Source organism: Psittacula echo, assembly GCF_963264785.1.
Source record: "Psittacula echo genome assembly, chromosome: 16".
Lineage (NCBI taxonomy): Eukaryota > Metazoa > Chordata > Aves > Psittaciformes > Psittacidae > Psittacula > Psittacula echo.
In genome coordinates, this window is record NC_137752.1 from 11,943,508 (window position 1) to 11,959,746 (window position 16,239).

Genomic DNA, 16,239 nt, shown 5'->3' on the forward strand with positions numbered 1-16,239 from the left:
CTGAAAATAGCTCTTTCACTAGTACACTCAATTTGCCCAAGTATCTTTCTTAGGTCAGAGAGGAAAGTGCACTCAGTCAGAAGAATTTTAGGTTGGCAATGTTTTGATAATGAAAACTGATGAATTAGTTTATGGTAAAAAAGGATCCCAGGAAGATATTTCAAGGATGAAACTGCTTTATTTGGAGGCCTTCATCAGAGATGATCTAACCTGAGAAAACCCAGGGCAGGAAGAGAAGCCTGCAAGTGGTATATACAAGGTAGCTCACTGCACTGGGAGCTATTGCAGCACCTATTTTGTGTTCAGGAAAAGGAAAGACGGAATGGTTCCAGACATCAGAGTTGAGTCTGGGGACAGATGCACTTGGAGGGCTACAAAGATGCTGCGAGGGCCGGAGCAGCTCTGGAGCCAGGCTGAGAGAGCTGGGCTGGGGCAGCCTGGAGAAGAGAAGGCTCCTGAAGGGGAGACCTGAGAGCAGCTCCAGTGCCTAAAGGGGCTGCAGGAAACCTGGAGAGGGGCTTGGGACAAGGGCCTGTAGGGACAGGCCAAGGGCAATGGCTTTAACCTGCCAGAGGGGAGACTGAGATGAGCTCTCAATCACACAGCAGTGACCAAAGGCTCCAAGGAAGAACAGAACCCTCTGTACACACAACTTGCTAGGAAGAGCCCAGCCTTTGCCAGGGAGCAGGGGAGCTTTGAGCCATGCCCCTTGCTCTGGGCTGGCATCACCCCTGCTCCTGCTGCACCCCTTCACCAGACCCAGCACCATTCACTTGGTTCTCAGACCAAACCAGCTCAACCCCTGGCAGAACAAAGCAGAAGGAGCCAGAGCAGCAGCACTGCTGAGGGCTCACAGCGCCCAGGAGCTGACACCAACGAGCCCCATCACCCACTGCACCACCTCACCCCCTCCAAGAGCCATGAACCACGTGTGTTAACAACAGAATGCATTAAAAGGAGCTAAAAATGAGACTCAGGAGGCAGGACCTGTACACACAGGGATGGTCTTTATTAATCCAATCGCTATAACTGGGAAGGGCATCAAGACCTCACAAGCCTTTTGTCAGGTTTGCCCTTTGTGCCCTCCGAATGCTGTGTGCTATCCCCAGCACACTGTCACGTCTAATACAAATTGCTGCCTTCACCTAGAAACGAGCCTCATAAATGTCTCTAAATTATCCCCATTGTAGTAACAGTGCTCTTCGTACTGGGAAACATACACTTGCTGTGGAAGAAAGCTACACTGCCCATCACTGCTCACAATTGCAACTATCACCCAGTACAGGTAAAAATTAATCACAGAAATAGACTGGTTTGTGTTGGAAGGGACCTTAAAGCTCCTCCAGCTCCAACCCCTGCCACAGGCAGGGACCCCTTCCACTAGAGCAGCTTGCTCCAAGCCCCTGTGTCCAACCTGGCCTTGAACACTGCCAGGGATGGGGCAGCCACAGCTTCCCTGGGCACCCTGGGCCAGCGCCTCAGCACCCTCACAGGGAAGAGCTTCCCGACAAGCAACCGGTGACCTGGGCACATCCCGCCCCTTCCCCATGGCCGTTCCTGTCCCGCCCCCGGCTCGGCTCGGCCCGGCCCGGCCCGGCCCGCCCCGCCGCCGCTTCCGCCCGCCCGTTACCAGGCGACGGCGGCCGCGCTGCACGCCGGGAATGTCTGGGAACGCCGGGAAGGGTCAGAGGGCAGCGGCTGAGCGCGGGCTTTAGCGTGGGCTGGGTACGGCCGGGCCTGCGTACACCGTGACCCCTCGGGTCCCTCCGCCGCGGCCCGGCCACACCCCGCGCTCCCCGCAGGAGCCCCAGCATGGCGGAGAGACCGGAGGACCTGAACCTGCCCAACGCCGTCATCACCCGCATCATCAAGGAGGCGGTGGGTGCCGGGCCCGGGGGGCACCGGGGTGAAGGAGCGAGTTCTCCCCGGGCTGCAGTCGAAGGGGCTCCGCTGAGCTGCGGTTTGGCTGCTCCGAACGGGCCCAGGCCCAGGCCCGAGGAGGGGTGCGGGAGGGACAGACCCGGGCTGTGACCCCCCGCCGAGCCCCGCGGTCCCGCTCCGCGGCGGCAGCGCAGTCCCGGGGCGCTGGGGCTGTGTCTGGGCAGTGAATGAACCGGGTCCTGGTGAGAGCGGGGAATAATCCCCCATGAGGGGTGCTGAGGCGCTGGCCCAGGGTGCCCAGAGGAGCTGTGGCTGCTCCATCCCTGGCAGTGTTCAAGGCCAGGTTGGACACAGGGGCTTGGAGCAAGCTGCTCCAGTGGAAGGGGTCCCTGCCTGTGGCAGGGGTTGGAGCTGGAGGAGCTTTAAGGTCCCTTCCAACACAAACCAGGCTGGGATTCTAACCCCAGTCACTAGAGGTCTGTTTGGTCCTGAGCATTCAGCTGTGGCCAGATGGATCCAGATCAGTGTGTGTTGGGAACCTGGGAGCCATCAGACAAATTGCCCTGGAGACGATGGTTGAACCCATCCCTGATCCACAAGTGTCTTTGCTCCTGTGTAGCCCACTGCATTTAGAAGAGCACAGTCAAACTGAGGTTGGTTTCCAACTGGCATTGAGTTTGCTGTGATAGTGACCGAGATCAACCTTCCACTTCCAGTTGTGCTGAGTCCTCTAAATGCCTTAATGGGGCTGACACATGAATTATGTAAGTTTAAGTCATTTCTAGCAGCTGCTGATAAAAGTTGAATTTGTTTTTCAGCTTCCTGATGGAGTCAACATTTCCAAGGAAGCTCGGAGTGCGATATCTCGAGCAGCGAGTGTGTTTGTGCTTTATGCAACGTCATGGTAAGAATTTGTTGTGCTACATAGCCAGTGCTGGTGATGTAGTGGAAGGTGTCCCTGCCTGTGGCAGGGGTTGAACTGGATGAGCTTTAAGGTCCCTTCCAACACAAACCAGGCTGGGATTGTCTGTTTATATCAACAAAACAATCTTTAGTGCAGCCCAGTTTACCAGATCACAGCAGTGGGGTTCAGGCTGCTCTTCACTCACCCCAGGGAAAGCAGCTTTGGGCTCTGGACAATGGAGATCCCTCGCTGCCAGGAACAGGAGGGGTCCCAGGCTGCCATTCCCTTAGACACAGCTGCGTGGCCTTTCCCAGGAAAGGGAGGAGCGTTTGATTCCCTCTTCAGGCTGCTCCCCACACAGCAGCCTTAGGGCAAGTGGGAGCCTGCCTTAGCCCAGAGGACACAGCAGTGTTCCTTGGGCAGCTCAGATGTGGTGCAGGCAGTGGCTCCCCTGGTGTTGGGTATGGAATGGCTTTGTGGAATTGTCACCCTGCAGCCAATGTTCTGACTTGCTCCTTCCCCCTGGTTGTAGAAAAGGCCCAGCCAACAAACAGCCAATGTAGACAGAGAGGTACCTTCAGCTGCCAGTAGGAGATTCAGAAACCCTGGATGTTTGAGAGATGGGGTTTTTTTCTTAAGTTGCTTGTGACTTAAACTGGAGCCAGTTACCAGTTCCCTCTCTTCTACTTCTCATTTTTGACTAGTGCAAATAACTTTGCCATGAAGGGGAAGAGGAAAACCCTGAATGCTGGTGATGTTCTCTCTGCCATGGAGGAGATGGAGTTCCAGCGATTTGTAGCCCCTCTGAAGGAATCACTGGAAGGTACCGGCCTCGTTTACGTGGGGGGACTCTGTAGCACTGAGCCCTGTTTTCCTCGAGCACTGGACAAGCAACACTTACTTGCCTGTCTTGTTTCTCTTCTCTTTGCCCAGCATCCTACACTGCCTGGGGATAACTAATGTGCGCCCTAACAGGACTGGGATAACATTGTATGTCACAACTGATGAGGATTGAGAAAGTCTCATCTGCTGTCACCCCCCTATTATGTTTATCTAAGGGAAGCCTTAAGTGCTGCCTAAATGTGAGCTCCTGCATCCTTTTCAGCAGGTTTCTGCTGAAACTTAGCCTGATTTCCTGGTCAGCACAGCTCAGACAATAGGGTGAGTGGCTGCTGTGGGGTCACTGCTCCTTTGAAGCGGCCGTGGGACTCCAGCTGCTGTGTGGTTCGAGCCATGGGGACACCAACACGTCATCTTTCAGTGTTCTCTTTCTCTCTGTTAGTTTACAGGCGTGAACAGAAAGGGAAGAAAGAAGCAAGGAAAGACAAAGACAAGAAGGCAGATTCAGAGGAGCAAGATAAGAGCCGAGAAGATGAGAATGATGATGACGATGAAAGGATGGATGAAGAAGAGCAGAATGATGAGGAAGAAGTGGACAACTGAGCTTGCTGATGTGTTCAGGGGCTGGGTTTTGGTCAGAGGGCTGTAAACGCTGTAAAGCAGCTCTGCTGTGTCCCCTTTTGCTTCCAGTAGAGCTTTGCTCTGCTCCTCTGCAGCCTCTCCCTTTTGGCTTTAACTTGTACATAAAGGACTTTGGCTAAAGCTTTGCTTGGACATGAGGGACTCCTGCTAAAGGTTTTCTGGTGGAAGGACCCCTCCTCCCTGTGCTCGGAGAGCTGAATAGTGACAGGACTGAGCTTTTCACACTGGCTTGGCTCTGAAATAGAGGACAGAAGAAATACTTGGAGCAAGAACTTGAGAGACCTGAATAAGCTCATTAAAGCATGTTGGGGCTGAAACAAATAGGTCATTAACCCTTTGGGGGTTTAGAATCTCCCTGATGATGTCAGGGGGCTTGGAAGCTGAACACTGAAGCTTTTATCCCCGTGACTTGCTTTATTTTCCTTCGTTTTGTTGCATTCTGGCTGTGCCTTTTCCTCCTGCTGTATCTCTGTCAGAGCTGCTCTGTCTTTCAACCACACCGGTCATATGCAGCAGTGAGGTTTGACTGCACAAGAGGCAGTGGCCCATTCACCTCACTCACCCAAACCAATGAACTTCATAGCACTTTATGATGTAAACTGAATACTGAAAGTGCTGGTTTGTGTCTTTGAAGCCCTGGGAGACCCAGAGGAATTCTATTTAGGATCTGAATCAAAATGAACAGTGGAGCTCTCTGTCGGAGTGTATGGTGGAGCTCACAGTCTCACCTCCCTCCCCTGCAGAGCTGCAGAGGTTAAAATGGGGTAGAACAGAGGTGGATCTTCTTGGCTTGAGTAGGTTTTTCTCTTTACCTGATTGGAATGGGCTGATTGCCTCACGGGTCCTTCCATAGCCTTCAACAACCATCCCAGAGGCACAGCCTTGCCTCCAGCTGGGCACTTAGGCTGCAGCTCAGGCCTGGGGCTTTCCAAAGCTCCTTTGTGACAGATGGACTGAAACAAGCTGTGTGTGTTCCTCGTACTCGTGTAGGTTTGTGCTTTTATACTTGTTAGTTTTGATGCCTTTCTCTCTCAGAAAATATCCATTAGAATAAGGGCCCTTTGGGGAAAAGTGCTTTATTAGTTGAGGTTCTTTGAAGACTGATAAACCCAATGTTTGAACTTAACTAGGGAAACCTGGGGGAAGTTTTAGGTATGTTGAAGTGAAACCCATGAGTTTCACTGATCTGCAGTTTTAAAACAGCACTTGTGAAGAACAGAATGTCCTTTTCACCATGAAGTGGATGCAGAACCACCCACAAGAGCTTCCCACCTCTGTGCTGTCTGGCTCCTCCTGACGCTCTGGCACAGACGGAGCTGACACCCTCTTCCCAAGATCCCCAGTGACAAAAGGCCTTTCTGCTAGCTCTTTGTCCTTTTTTCCTCTCTTTTCACACCCGGTGCGTATTCTGGAAGGGAACAATATCCAAATAAAAGCCAGGTTTTTTACACAAGTGGAGTCTCTTGTTCCTGTCAGTAGTGAGGCTGTGGAGAGGGCAGAACCAAACTGCTGTTGATGGAGTGCCTCACAGTGAAGTGAGGCTGGAGGCTGCTGCAGCCCAGACCTGGAGTCAGGGGAGTGTGGAGGCTTGGAAAAACTTTCCTGGAGCCTTCCAGTTAGCAAAGAATATCCCAAAAAGGCACCTAAAACCTGGCTCATGCCCCCAGCATCCTGAAGCCCTGCTCCAGCATTCTGAAACCTGGCTCCTTACACCCCCAGCACCACAAAGCCCTGCTCCAGGCCCCCAGAACCCCAAAATCTGGGTCTAGAACCAGTCTAAATCCCCCCGCAGCACCCCAAAACCTGCTTCCTTACCACCCCCAGAACTCCAAAACCTGCTCCAGCTCACCCAGAACCCCAAACTCGGGTCAAAGTCCTGAAACAGCACCCCCAGAACTCCAAAACCTGCTCCAGCTCAACCAGAACCCCAGAATCAGGCCTCAAAGTTCCGCTGCAGCACCCCAAAACCTGCCTCCTTACTGCCCCAGTACCACAAAGCCCTGCTCCAACCCCTTCAGCAGCCCAAAACCTGGCTCCAGATTCCCGCACAGCACCCCAAAACCTGCCCCTCCTCCCCCCAGCACCCAAAGCCCTGTTCCATCCGGCTCCGAACCCCAAAATCTGCCCCCTTACCCCAAATCCCTCCTGAACCCCCCAAACCCCCGCTCCCTCCTCCCCCATCGCACACCCCATCTCCGCACCGCCTCCAAGCCGCTTCGCGCGAGACTTCCCGCCACGACGGCGCGCTGAGGGGGCGTGTCTATGCTAATCAGGGGCGGGGTTATGCAAATCTAGAGAGGGCGCGGGGAGACTCATACGGACTAGAGCAGGACGCGGCGGCCGGTGAGTGCCATCGACGGGGACGGGGACCGGGGGCACCGGAGTCGGGGCGTATGCCCCGACTCCGGTGCCCCCGGTCCCCGACCCCGTCCTCTTATAGGCCCTTCCTTGAGGCTGGAGATCGGGATAACTCGAGGGGTAGGGCCTGGCCGGGCAAGGAGACACCGCTTGGGTGCAGGGGGCAAGGGCAGCTCTCGGTAGTGCAGTAAGGGCAGAACGGGTTCTGCTTGGTAAAGCACCGAGCAGCGTGCGGTGCTGCGGTGTAATGCAGATCCCCTGAGCATTGCGGATCTGCAGGACTTGAGGTAAATGGTTGTGCAGGGAAGGATGAGGGCCGGAGCAGCTCTGCTCTGGAGCCAGGCTGAGAGAGCTGGGCTGGGGCAGCCTGGAGAAGAGAAGGCTCCTGAAGGGGAGACCTGAGAGCAGCTCCAGTGCCTAAAGGGGCTGCAGGAAACCTGGAGAGGGGCTTGGGACAAGGGCCTGTAGGGACAGGCCAAGGGAAATAGCTTTAACCTGCCAGAGGGGAGACTGAGATGAGCTCTTAGGCAGAAGCTCTTCCCTGTGAGGGTGCTGAGGCGCTGGCCCAGGGTGCCCAGAGAAGCTGTGGCTGCCCCATCCCTGGCAGTGTTCAAGGCCAGGTTGGACACAGGGGCTTGGAGCAAGCTGCTCCAGTGGAAGGGGTCCCTGCCCGTGGCAGGGGTTGGAGCTGGAGGAGCTTTAAGCTCCCTTCCAACCCAAACCATGCTGTGACTCTGATGCAGTGTGCCCTTATCGCAGCACTATTGCAGCCCTTACTCTGCATCTCCCCTGGCCTCCCCTGCGCGGCACACTGAGGCTGTAAGACCCTGGTGGATCCAGGTGAGTGCTCTGGCTGGGCAGGGGGACTCTGCAGCTCCACATGGGGCTGGGGAGGAGCCCCCGTTGCCCCCAGCTCGCAGCAGACAGGGCTGTGCTGGGCCCTCCCCCCCGGTTGTTATCTGTGCTCTGCAATTCAGCCCTGTCCCCATCCCCTCCTTGCCCAGCGAGGGCAGCCTCTGAGCTGGGGCCTCTATCTGCCCTGCACAGAATCAGGTGCCTCGGGTTCCACCCTGCCCCTTCCTATTGGGGATTAACTGTTAAAAGCATTTTTTGGATTCTCGAGGTGGGTTCTGCTCACTGAGCCCTTTGTTCTCCACTGCTCCCAGCCTGGAGCCCGGCCACTGCACTGGAACTGCCAACTCCAGTTCAGCCCAGGGCTGGCCCCTTCCCTGTGAGTAAGGGCAGAGCAGCAGCTTTCCAAGGGCTAAAAATGACTTGCCAAGCGATGCTGTGACTCTGCCAGCTGGTCTGCAAGCCCCCTGAGCACCATCCAACTTCTTCATACAGTGTTTATGTAGGTGTGAGCCTGTAGGTAACCGAGAGGTGCCTTTTGCCCATCCCCAAGCAGAAGCAAGAGACTCAGTTCAAGCTCTGACTTGACACGATGCCCTGTATTACCAGTGCCCTCTGCACTGGGGTGCTCTGGTACAGATTGAGAACCTGGCTCAGCATTGCAGTATCTTGAGTGTGTGAATGCCTCAGATTAAAGGTTTTCCTGCAGGATGGAGCCATCTCCTGGCTCCCTGGGGCCGTGGGTGCTGGTGTAAAGCATTCTCCCTGGGCTGTATTTGTTCCCCAGCAGTGGGTCCATGAGGTTTATTGCTTGGGGAATCCCTCCAGGAGTGGGAGTGGGGACCCCAGGGCTGCTCCAAGCCAGCTCCTGTCCTCGTGTCCCCTCTCAGGGCAGCCCCCTCTGCCATGGGGCACTAGGGGAGGAATCTGCTCGCTCCTTCAGAAGTCTCCAGCTCTCAGAACAATCTGGTCTCCAGCAGGGACTTGGCTCTTGTCTCCCGGGACACCCTGCGCAGGCGCCTGTGGGATGCAGCCCTGTGAGAGCAGCCAGCATGAGTCCTTGAAGCTGCTTGTGCAAACAGGCTGCGGTCCAGGTTGGGGTTCCCAGGGCACAAACAGCTGCTCTCTGCTGTGCTGCAGCCAAACATCCCTTCCATCACGCTCATCCACCACATGGTGGTGAGAATTTAGCTCTAGAGGGAATTTAAATCTTAGTGGGCTCATCGCAGAGTTGTCACCAGATCTGTTACAGAAGAAGAAAGCATTGCTACAGGAAACGTTCCAGCATTAACACAGCTAACACTTCATTTCTGTACATTGAGTAATTCTTCTTTGCAGCCTTTGCAATCAGCTTGCCCAACTCCCTGGTGTTCCTCACCCTCGCTGCAGCAAGTGGCCACTGGAGCTGTGGGGTTTAAAGCCCTGGAGTCTTCAGGATGATCCCATGCAGCTCTCCCATCCAGTGCCTGTACTGTTGTGTAACTGCACGTTTACACTGCAGCCATAAATACATTGTGCTACATAGAGCAGCTCTTCACTGTATACAAATCTGTATCAAACAACTTACACAGCGTTAAGCAAAAGTGAAATGAATTCAGCAAAGACCATCTCACTGATAGAAAACTCTGTTACAGCTGTGCCAGCCAAACCAGAGGGAGCCTGAGGAGGGTTCTGCTGTGGGGGGACACTGGTGGTTGTGAACTGGCGGTTTCATACACAGAGCTGGGGGGTTTCGTGGGGAAGAGTCAGCATCATCCCTGTGTATGTGACTGCTGCTGCGGGTCCTGCAGCACCCACCAGCAGGGCTGGCATGGAGCTGGCTGGGATGCAGCTTGTGCTCTCTGTGTGTGCCCGGTGAGGGACAGGGATGGTCCTGCCGTGGCTGCCTGGATCTCAGCCCCCTCCTCACATGCACCAACAGCAGCAGCTTACCAGGGCACCACCGCTCACCAACCTGCTGGCTTCTGGTGTTTCAGAGCCTCCTTCCACAGCCTCCACGATGCAGGCGGACTCCCTTCTCCACAGCGGCTACTTCCACCCTGTGCTGCGCTCCTGGCAGTGTACAACCACCACCTTCGATGCCTCCAACCTCATCTACCCCATTTTTGTCACGTGAGTGAGCCCTGGCTCTCTGGGTTAGGGATGGACCATGCTCAGGGTGACTGGTTTAGGTGCTCCCTGAGCTCTTAGATAAGTTCAGATTCCCCATGGAGTGGATGAGCCTGGGATGGGGGTCAAGTCCTCGCACCGAGTCCTCACGTCTCTGTCCCATCCACCTCCTGCAGGGACAGCCCTGATGCAGTGGAGCCGATCCCCAGCCTCCCTGGACAAGCCAGGTAAGAGTCCCGCCCTGCTGAGCTGCATGACAGTCACTGCCGTGCCCCAGTGCCTGAGCAGGGCTGACGCATGGCCTGAGATGAGCATGAGCCAGGAGCAACGCTTCCAACTCTCTTTGGTCCCTGCCGTGGGGATCCCTCAGCATCAGGCAGGGCAGGAGCACTCATCCACTAAAGGAGTGGAGGGAATCCTATTGGAATGCCAGGAAAGTACCAGTACTGGCAGGGATAGCGCCAGGCTCTCACAATGTCCCAGAGCACTCTTACATTGTGTGGGATCAGCAGGCAGGGAAATTGGAAATGAGGTTTCCAGCAGCAGCTGGAAAACCTGTGCAAGGACATGGGCTCTGGTCCTGCACAAGATCCTGCTGGACTGGCAGCTCCTGTCTTCATCTGCTGCTGCTTCAGCAGCGTTGTGGTCACACAGGCCCCAGGAGGTGTTCCTATGGGGAGGTGGGCTGGATCTGCCAGAGGGACACCACGATAAGGGGTCCAAGTACAGGGCATGCTTGGCCTTTCACAGCAGAGTGTCCATGCCGGGTAGATAATGTTCCTGTACTCCCAGATAAGGTCCTGGATTGTTCCTCACAATGTTCAGGCAACGTGTCCCCTGTATCTCCAGCTGCTGCTTGCTGTGGGTGCTTATGGATGCTGGGTTGCTTCCAGACCAGCACCCAAGGCACAGACCAGCTCACCCACGGAGCGGGTGCCTGGCAGCCCCTTCCCTTTGCTCTTCTCAGGTATGGAGTCAACAAGCTGGAGGGGATGCTGCGTCCCCTCGTTGAGGACGGTCTGAAGTGTGTGCTTATCTTCGGGGTGCCCAGCAAGGTCCACAAGGTCAGTGTGCAGGGTGGTGGCAGGAGGTAACCACAGGGGTGTGGGAGGGCAGAGTGGGGCCAGGGAGGTTCTGCTGATCAAACAGGAGCAGCTCACATCAGTGGAGCTGGATGGGGATGGGAGACTGTAGTGAAAGCTCTTGCAGGTGGGCTTGAGATCTGCACTGGCTGCTCAGAGGTCCACCTCTATCACCCTTTTCCATGGCTGGTGCTCACACTGCCCAGTGTGACAGGGTCTCAGGGTTCAGAAATGGATCCCTGGGCAGAGCCTCTGCCATGGAGGAGCGGGAGGGAAGCCCTGGGCTGTGTGTGCTGAGGCGTTTCTCTCCTCACAGGATGAGGAGGGCTCTGCTGCTGATGCAGAGGACACTCCTGCCATCCAGGCCATCAAGAAGATCCGCTCCACCTTCCCAGAGCTGCTGATTGCCTGCGATGTCTGCTTGTGCCCTTACACCTCCCATGGGCACTGTGGTGAGCGCACAGCCTGGGTCCTGCGCTGCTCCTCGGGCATTTTCCTGGCACTGGGAATCTCTAGAGGTCATTGCTGAGGAGCTCCGTGTGCTGGTGGGGTCTGACCAGCCCCTGCACCAGGACTTGGCTCCCCAGTACTGGTGCAGTGGAGCCTGGGAGACATCTCCTAGGTTTTGACAGCAGGGTGGGAGGCATGGGTGCTTGAGGCACCCACTCTGGCCATCTGAGTCTGTCTGAGCACCCATCTGTGTCTCCCATCTCCATCTTCCCTTCCCCGGAGCACCCATGTGGTTGTTGGTCTCCTGGTCCTTATCCATCTCCCCTGACACGCTCCCCGCTGTTGCTCTGAATATCCTCATAGCTTGTCTCCAGAGCCATCTCCTACCCTAGAGATGGAGGCAGGGCCTGTCCAGCCCCTGTGTAACCTGGCTTTGTCTCGCAGGCATCCTGCGTGAGGACGGCACCATCCAGAACGAGCTGAGCTGCCAGCGCCTGGCACAAGTGGCGCTGGCCTATGCCAAAGCAGGTGAGGGTCCCCCACAGATGGGGAGCTGCAGGCAGCGGGGACCCCCTCGACACTGGGGTCTCCTGCTCCTTGTACAGGCAAAGCCAAAGCCTCAGGCGCTCCTCAGTGTCTGTTGTTTCCCTGCAGGTTGTCACATCGTTGCCCCCTCAGATATGATGGATGGGCGCATCGCGGCCATGAAGGTAGCGCTGATCTCCAATGACCTGGGCAACAAGGTGAGACAGAGGCAGGAGTGATGATCAGGGGGAGGCTGTGCCACCACGGGAGCTGGGAGAGCAGTGGGGGAAGCAAACCCCTGCCTTGCCCAGGGTGCAGGGACAGCACAGGGGGAATGGCTTTAACCTGCCAGAGGGGAGACTGAGCTGAGCTCTTAGGCAGAAGCTCTTCCCTGTGAGGGTGCTGAGGCGCTGGCCCAGGGTGCCCAGAGAAGCTGTGGCTGCCCCATCCCTGGCAGTGTTCAAGGCCAGGTTGGACACAGGGGCTTGGAGCAAGCTGCTCCAGTGGAAGGGGTCCCTGCCCGTGGCAGGGGTTGGAGCTGGAGGAGCTTTAAGCTCCCTTCCAACACATACCACTGTTATTCCACGTGCCATAGGCATTTCCCTGTCCTGGTGCACACAGGAAGGGAACGTCCTTGCGTGGATGTGGGGATGCTGAGGTGCCAGGGCTCTGGCAGGCAAAGGTGGATGTGTTATAGATCAACCATGGGAGGGAATCACTTGTGCCCTGCTGCTGGGATGCGGCGCCCACCTTCTGGCCCTCACAGCTCCGCTCTCCTCTGCAGGTCTCGGTGATGAGCTACAGCGCCAAGTTTGCTTCATGCTTCTACGGTCCCTTCAGGTGGGTCTGTCCCTCAGCTGGGAGCAGCATTCCCAGGCAGTTATTTGGGAAGAGGGCTTGGTCAGAGCCTGGGACCATTCTGGTCACTTTGGAGCACACTCCTCCTGCTTCCCAATGGGAAAGGGAGATAAATGTACCTTGCCCAGGAGAGGCAGGCTGGGGGGAAGATCAGGGGTGGGACAGAGACCACCCTGGTCACCTGCTTGTCCTGGGCATTGGTGGCAAAGCAGGTACATAGGGAGCTGCCAGAAGCAGTGAGGAGGGGAGTTACAGGAGCTGGTGTTGCCCCAAAGGGTGGCTTCACGGACAAGCTCAGCTTGGTCAGCTGGTGGACCATGTCCCAGAAGAACAGCCTGACCCTGATGGTGCATCCCTGGGGCACCTGCCTTGGAAAAGAGCAAAAGGAAAACATCTGACACAATTTCACCCCATACTCTGGGCATGGGGAGGGCAGTGGATGCTGAAGCACAGCTCAGCCTGGCCTGTTGTACCTCCCCAGGTGATCCTGGGGCACAGAGGTGGGTCAGGAGACCCCCCTCAGGTGCTTCTCCTGGTCTGTGCTCATGTTTCTGAAGCTGTATGAGGTGGGAGGCACGGGGAGCGGGGCTGCTCCTCATCCCCTGCCCTGCCTCGCCTCTCACCAGGGATGCTGCTCTATCCAAACCTGCCTTCGGAGACAGGCGATGCTACCAGCTGCCGCCGGGCGCCAGGGGCCTGGCCATGCGTGCTGTGGTGAGTGAGGGTGTGAGAGCGGGGCTGGGGCTGTGGGGACCAGAACACCCTCACGTGTGGTGACAATTCCTCAGCAGGGCTTGGGGAGAGCAAGGTCAGGGCTCTTGGAATCAAAAGGGAGCAGGAGGCAGCAAAATGGCCAAGGGTCTTCCCCCTCAACAAGCAAGAGAAACAAGAGGCCCATCAGCCTGCAGAGCTGGTGCCCAGTGCCTGCCCAAGGACTGTGCTGGGAGCTGTGGAGTTGGTGATCCCATACCCTGCTGTGGCTTGGGGTGCTGGGTCATGGGTCCCAGCCTGGTTTGGCTTGGAAGGGACCTTAGAGCTCACCCAGTTCCAACCCCTGCCACAGGCAGGGACCCCTTCCACTGGAGCAGCTTGCTCCAAGCCCCTGTGTCCAACCCGGCCTTGAGCACTGCCAGGGATGGAACAGAGACACAGAGGCGCTGCCTCCCCCAGCACTGGGTGTCTGGTGGGGTTTTGGGGGGGGGGAGTTTTGCCTCCCCCATCACAGCCCCTCTGCGGGCTCCTGTGGGCAAAAGCATGGACTTGCTGGCACGTTCTTGTACCCGAGCTGCTGGGGTTGCGCGTTCCCCTCACAGGACCGGGACGTGCGGGAGGGAGCCGACATGCTGATGGTGAAGCCGGGGATGCCCTACCTGGACCTTGTGAGGGACGTCAAGGCTCGAGTAAGCTCCTGCAGTCGGGGAGGGCTCTGGGTGTCCCCAGGGAGTGAAGGTGTGCGGTGGGGAGGGCCGGTTTGGACACCCCAGCCGCGGGGCTCTCACTGCAGGCCTCATGGTGGGGCTGCTGCTGCTGTGTGAGGGGGGGCAGCGGATACCAGGCCTGACCCCGCCGCTCCCCGCAGCACCCCACGCACCCGCTGGCCGTGTACCACGTCTCGGGGGAGTTCGCCATGCTGTGGCACGGGGCCCAGGCCGGCGCCTTCACCCTGGAGGCCGCGGTCAGGGAGGCGGTCACGGCCTTCAGGCGCGCAGGTGAGACAGAGCCCCCGCCCCGGGCCTGCCCTGGCCCCGGCCCGCTGCCGCCGCGGGGCCGCTCCACCCGCCCGCTCTCTCCGCAGGAGCCGACGCCATCATCACCTACTTCACGCCGCAGCTGCTGCGGTGGCTGCGGGAGGAGGCGGCTGCGGGGCGGGCCTGAGGCGGGCGGAGCTTCCGGGGCGGGCAGCGGCGCTTCCGCGGCAAAGGTGGGTGCGGGACGGGGCTGCGTCTGAGTCCCGATCGCGCCTGAGCCCGAGGCCGTGAGAGCTCCCGCGGCCGCCCCGCTCCTCCCCTGTTCTCCCGCCGACCCCGGTACAGCCCCGCGGAGCCCTCGCACCCTGCCCCGCTCCCCGCTGCGGCACCCACGGGACACTTTGCACCGCGGGCCTGCGATCGGGGTGGACCCCCCGGCCGTGTCCGTGACCCTGAGGCCCCCCGAGGGACGCGGGCACCCGCGGGTGTGATGCGGGCCAGGGGCCGGTTCCCGCACCCTTGCGGCAGTGACCGGCGTGAGCCTGCAGCGCCCCCGGCTCTGCCCTCCCCCTTGTACCGGGGCTCCCGCGGCACCGAGCTCCGCTGAGGCCATGCTGAGGCTCTGCTTGCTGACGTGGGACGTGAAGGACACGCTGCTGCGGCTGCGGCAGCCCGTGGGGCACAGCTACGCGGCTGAGGCCCAGGCTCACGGCGTCCGGGTGCAGCCGGAGGCGCTCAGCCGCTCCTTCGGGGAGGCGTACGGGGCCCAGAGCCGGCTGTTCCCCAACTACGGGCAGGGCCGGGGGCTGAGCTCCCGGCAGTGGTGGGTCGATGTTGTCAAACAGACCTTCAGGCTCTCGGGCGTGCAGGACGAGAGCGTCCTCACGGCCATGGCAGAGAAGCTCTACGACGACTACTGCAGCGCCCACAACTGGGAGCCGCTGCCGGGGGCCAGAGAGACCCTGAGCCAGTGCCGCCGGCGCGGCTTCCGCATGGGAGTCGTGTCCAACTTCGACAACCGGCTGGAAAGCATCCTCTGCCAGTGCGAGCTGCGGCACCACTTCGACTTCGTGCTCACCTCCGAGGCCGCGGGCTGCGCCAAGCCGGACGGGAGGATCTTCGAGCAGGCGCTGCGGCTCGGCGGGGTCCTGCCCCGGCAGGCAGCTCACGTCGGAGATGACTACAGCCGGGACTACAAGGCAGCGCGGGCCGTGGGCATGCACAGCTTCCTGCTCCGGGCTGCGGGGCAGGGCGAGGAGCCGCAGGTGCCTGCCGACCACGTCCTGCCCACGCTGAGCCACCTCCTGGCTCTTATTGAGAAGGAGTAGCTGTGTGCATTGTGAACCGGTGCTGATGAGCCATGAACTGGTCCCAGCGTGGGATTTCTTGCTGCTGGTTGGGCAGGGAAAAGAAACAAGCGTTTGCAGGGGCAGCGAGCAGTGCTGCCTGTGGAGCAGGAGAGGGGGGTGCTGCAATAAAGTGTACCTGACACTCAGTATTGCTGCTGCTTTCATAGCTCTCAAACACTGGGCAAGGTGAGCGGTGGTGTCTGTCCCTAACAACTGGGGCCTGGGTCAAGCTGTGTTCCACAGGCTCCTTCTGGCAGGAGGGATGGAGGCAGCCTTTGAAGTTTATGCCTTCGCAGTCACGCTGGAGAGAGGTTCCAGCAGCCCCGGGTTGGTCTGTCCCAGTTTGGTCTGTCCATGCAGGCCACCCACACACAGTCCTGATCACCTCAGTATACCCCAGACTGACCACCTCACCACCCCCACCACCCTCTTCCCATCAGTGGCTGTGGAGCTCCTGCTGACTGCAAAACAGAAGTTGGGCAATTTCACTTCATTTAATGTATTGCCAATGAAACTGTACCAATTTGGGCACTGAGTAATAAAGATCACAAATTTCAAACAGGGAAGCACCTTTCCTACCCTTCTCCATTGGCTCAACTTCAGTCCAACACTTCTCCTTCCTCTGGGCCTAACAGCAGCTCCCTGGGGTTTTGCCACATTACACTGAACCCTTGAACTGCTGGCAAGGTAAGGAGCAGCTC

The 16,239-nt window shown here is 58.1% G+C and overlaps 3 protein-coding genes across 3 annotated transcripts; all 3 read left to right on the top strand.

Annotated features, from left to right (window-relative positions):
• Positions 1-1,673: 1,673 nt before the first annotated feature.
• On the top strand, positions 1,674-5,678 carry POLE3 (DNA polymerase epsilon 3, accessory subunit). The gene is made up of 4 exons (XM_080630773.1): positions 1,674-1,878; positions 2,700-2,785; positions 3,490-3,608; positions 4,068-5,678. Exons 1-4 carry the CDS (start codon positions 1,813-1,815, stop codon positions 4,226-4,228), a joined length of 432 nt encoding a protein of 143 aa, XP_080486899.1. The 5' UTR covers positions 1,674-1,812; the 3' UTR covers positions 4,229-5,678.
• A 3,798-nt stretch (positions 5,679-9,476) lies between these two features.
• Positions 9,477-14,376, top strand: ALAD (aminolevulinate dehydratase; the record flags this gene model as incomplete). The annotated part of the gene is made up of 11 exons (XM_080630547.1): positions 9,477-9,589; positions 9,763-9,813; positions 10,554-10,650; positions 10,985-11,120; positions 11,563-11,646; positions 11,773-11,861; positions 12,428-12,483; positions 13,128-13,215; positions 13,815-13,901; positions 14,081-14,210; positions 14,297-14,376. The coding sequence occupies 11 exons, from the start codon at positions 9,477-9,479 to the stop codon at positions 14,374-14,376; spliced, it is 1,011 nt and encodes a 336-aa protein (XP_080486673.1).
• HDHD3 (haloacid dehalogenase like hydrolase domain containing 3) lies at positions 14,374-15,636 on the top strand. The gene has a single exon (XM_080630548.1). It carries the CDS (start codon positions 14,801-14,803, stop codon positions 15,515-15,517), a length of 717 nt encoding a protein of 238 aa, XP_080486674.1. The 5' UTR covers positions 14,374-14,800; the 3' UTR covers positions 15,518-15,636.
• The last annotated feature ends 603 nt before the right edge of the window (positions 15,637-16,239 follow it).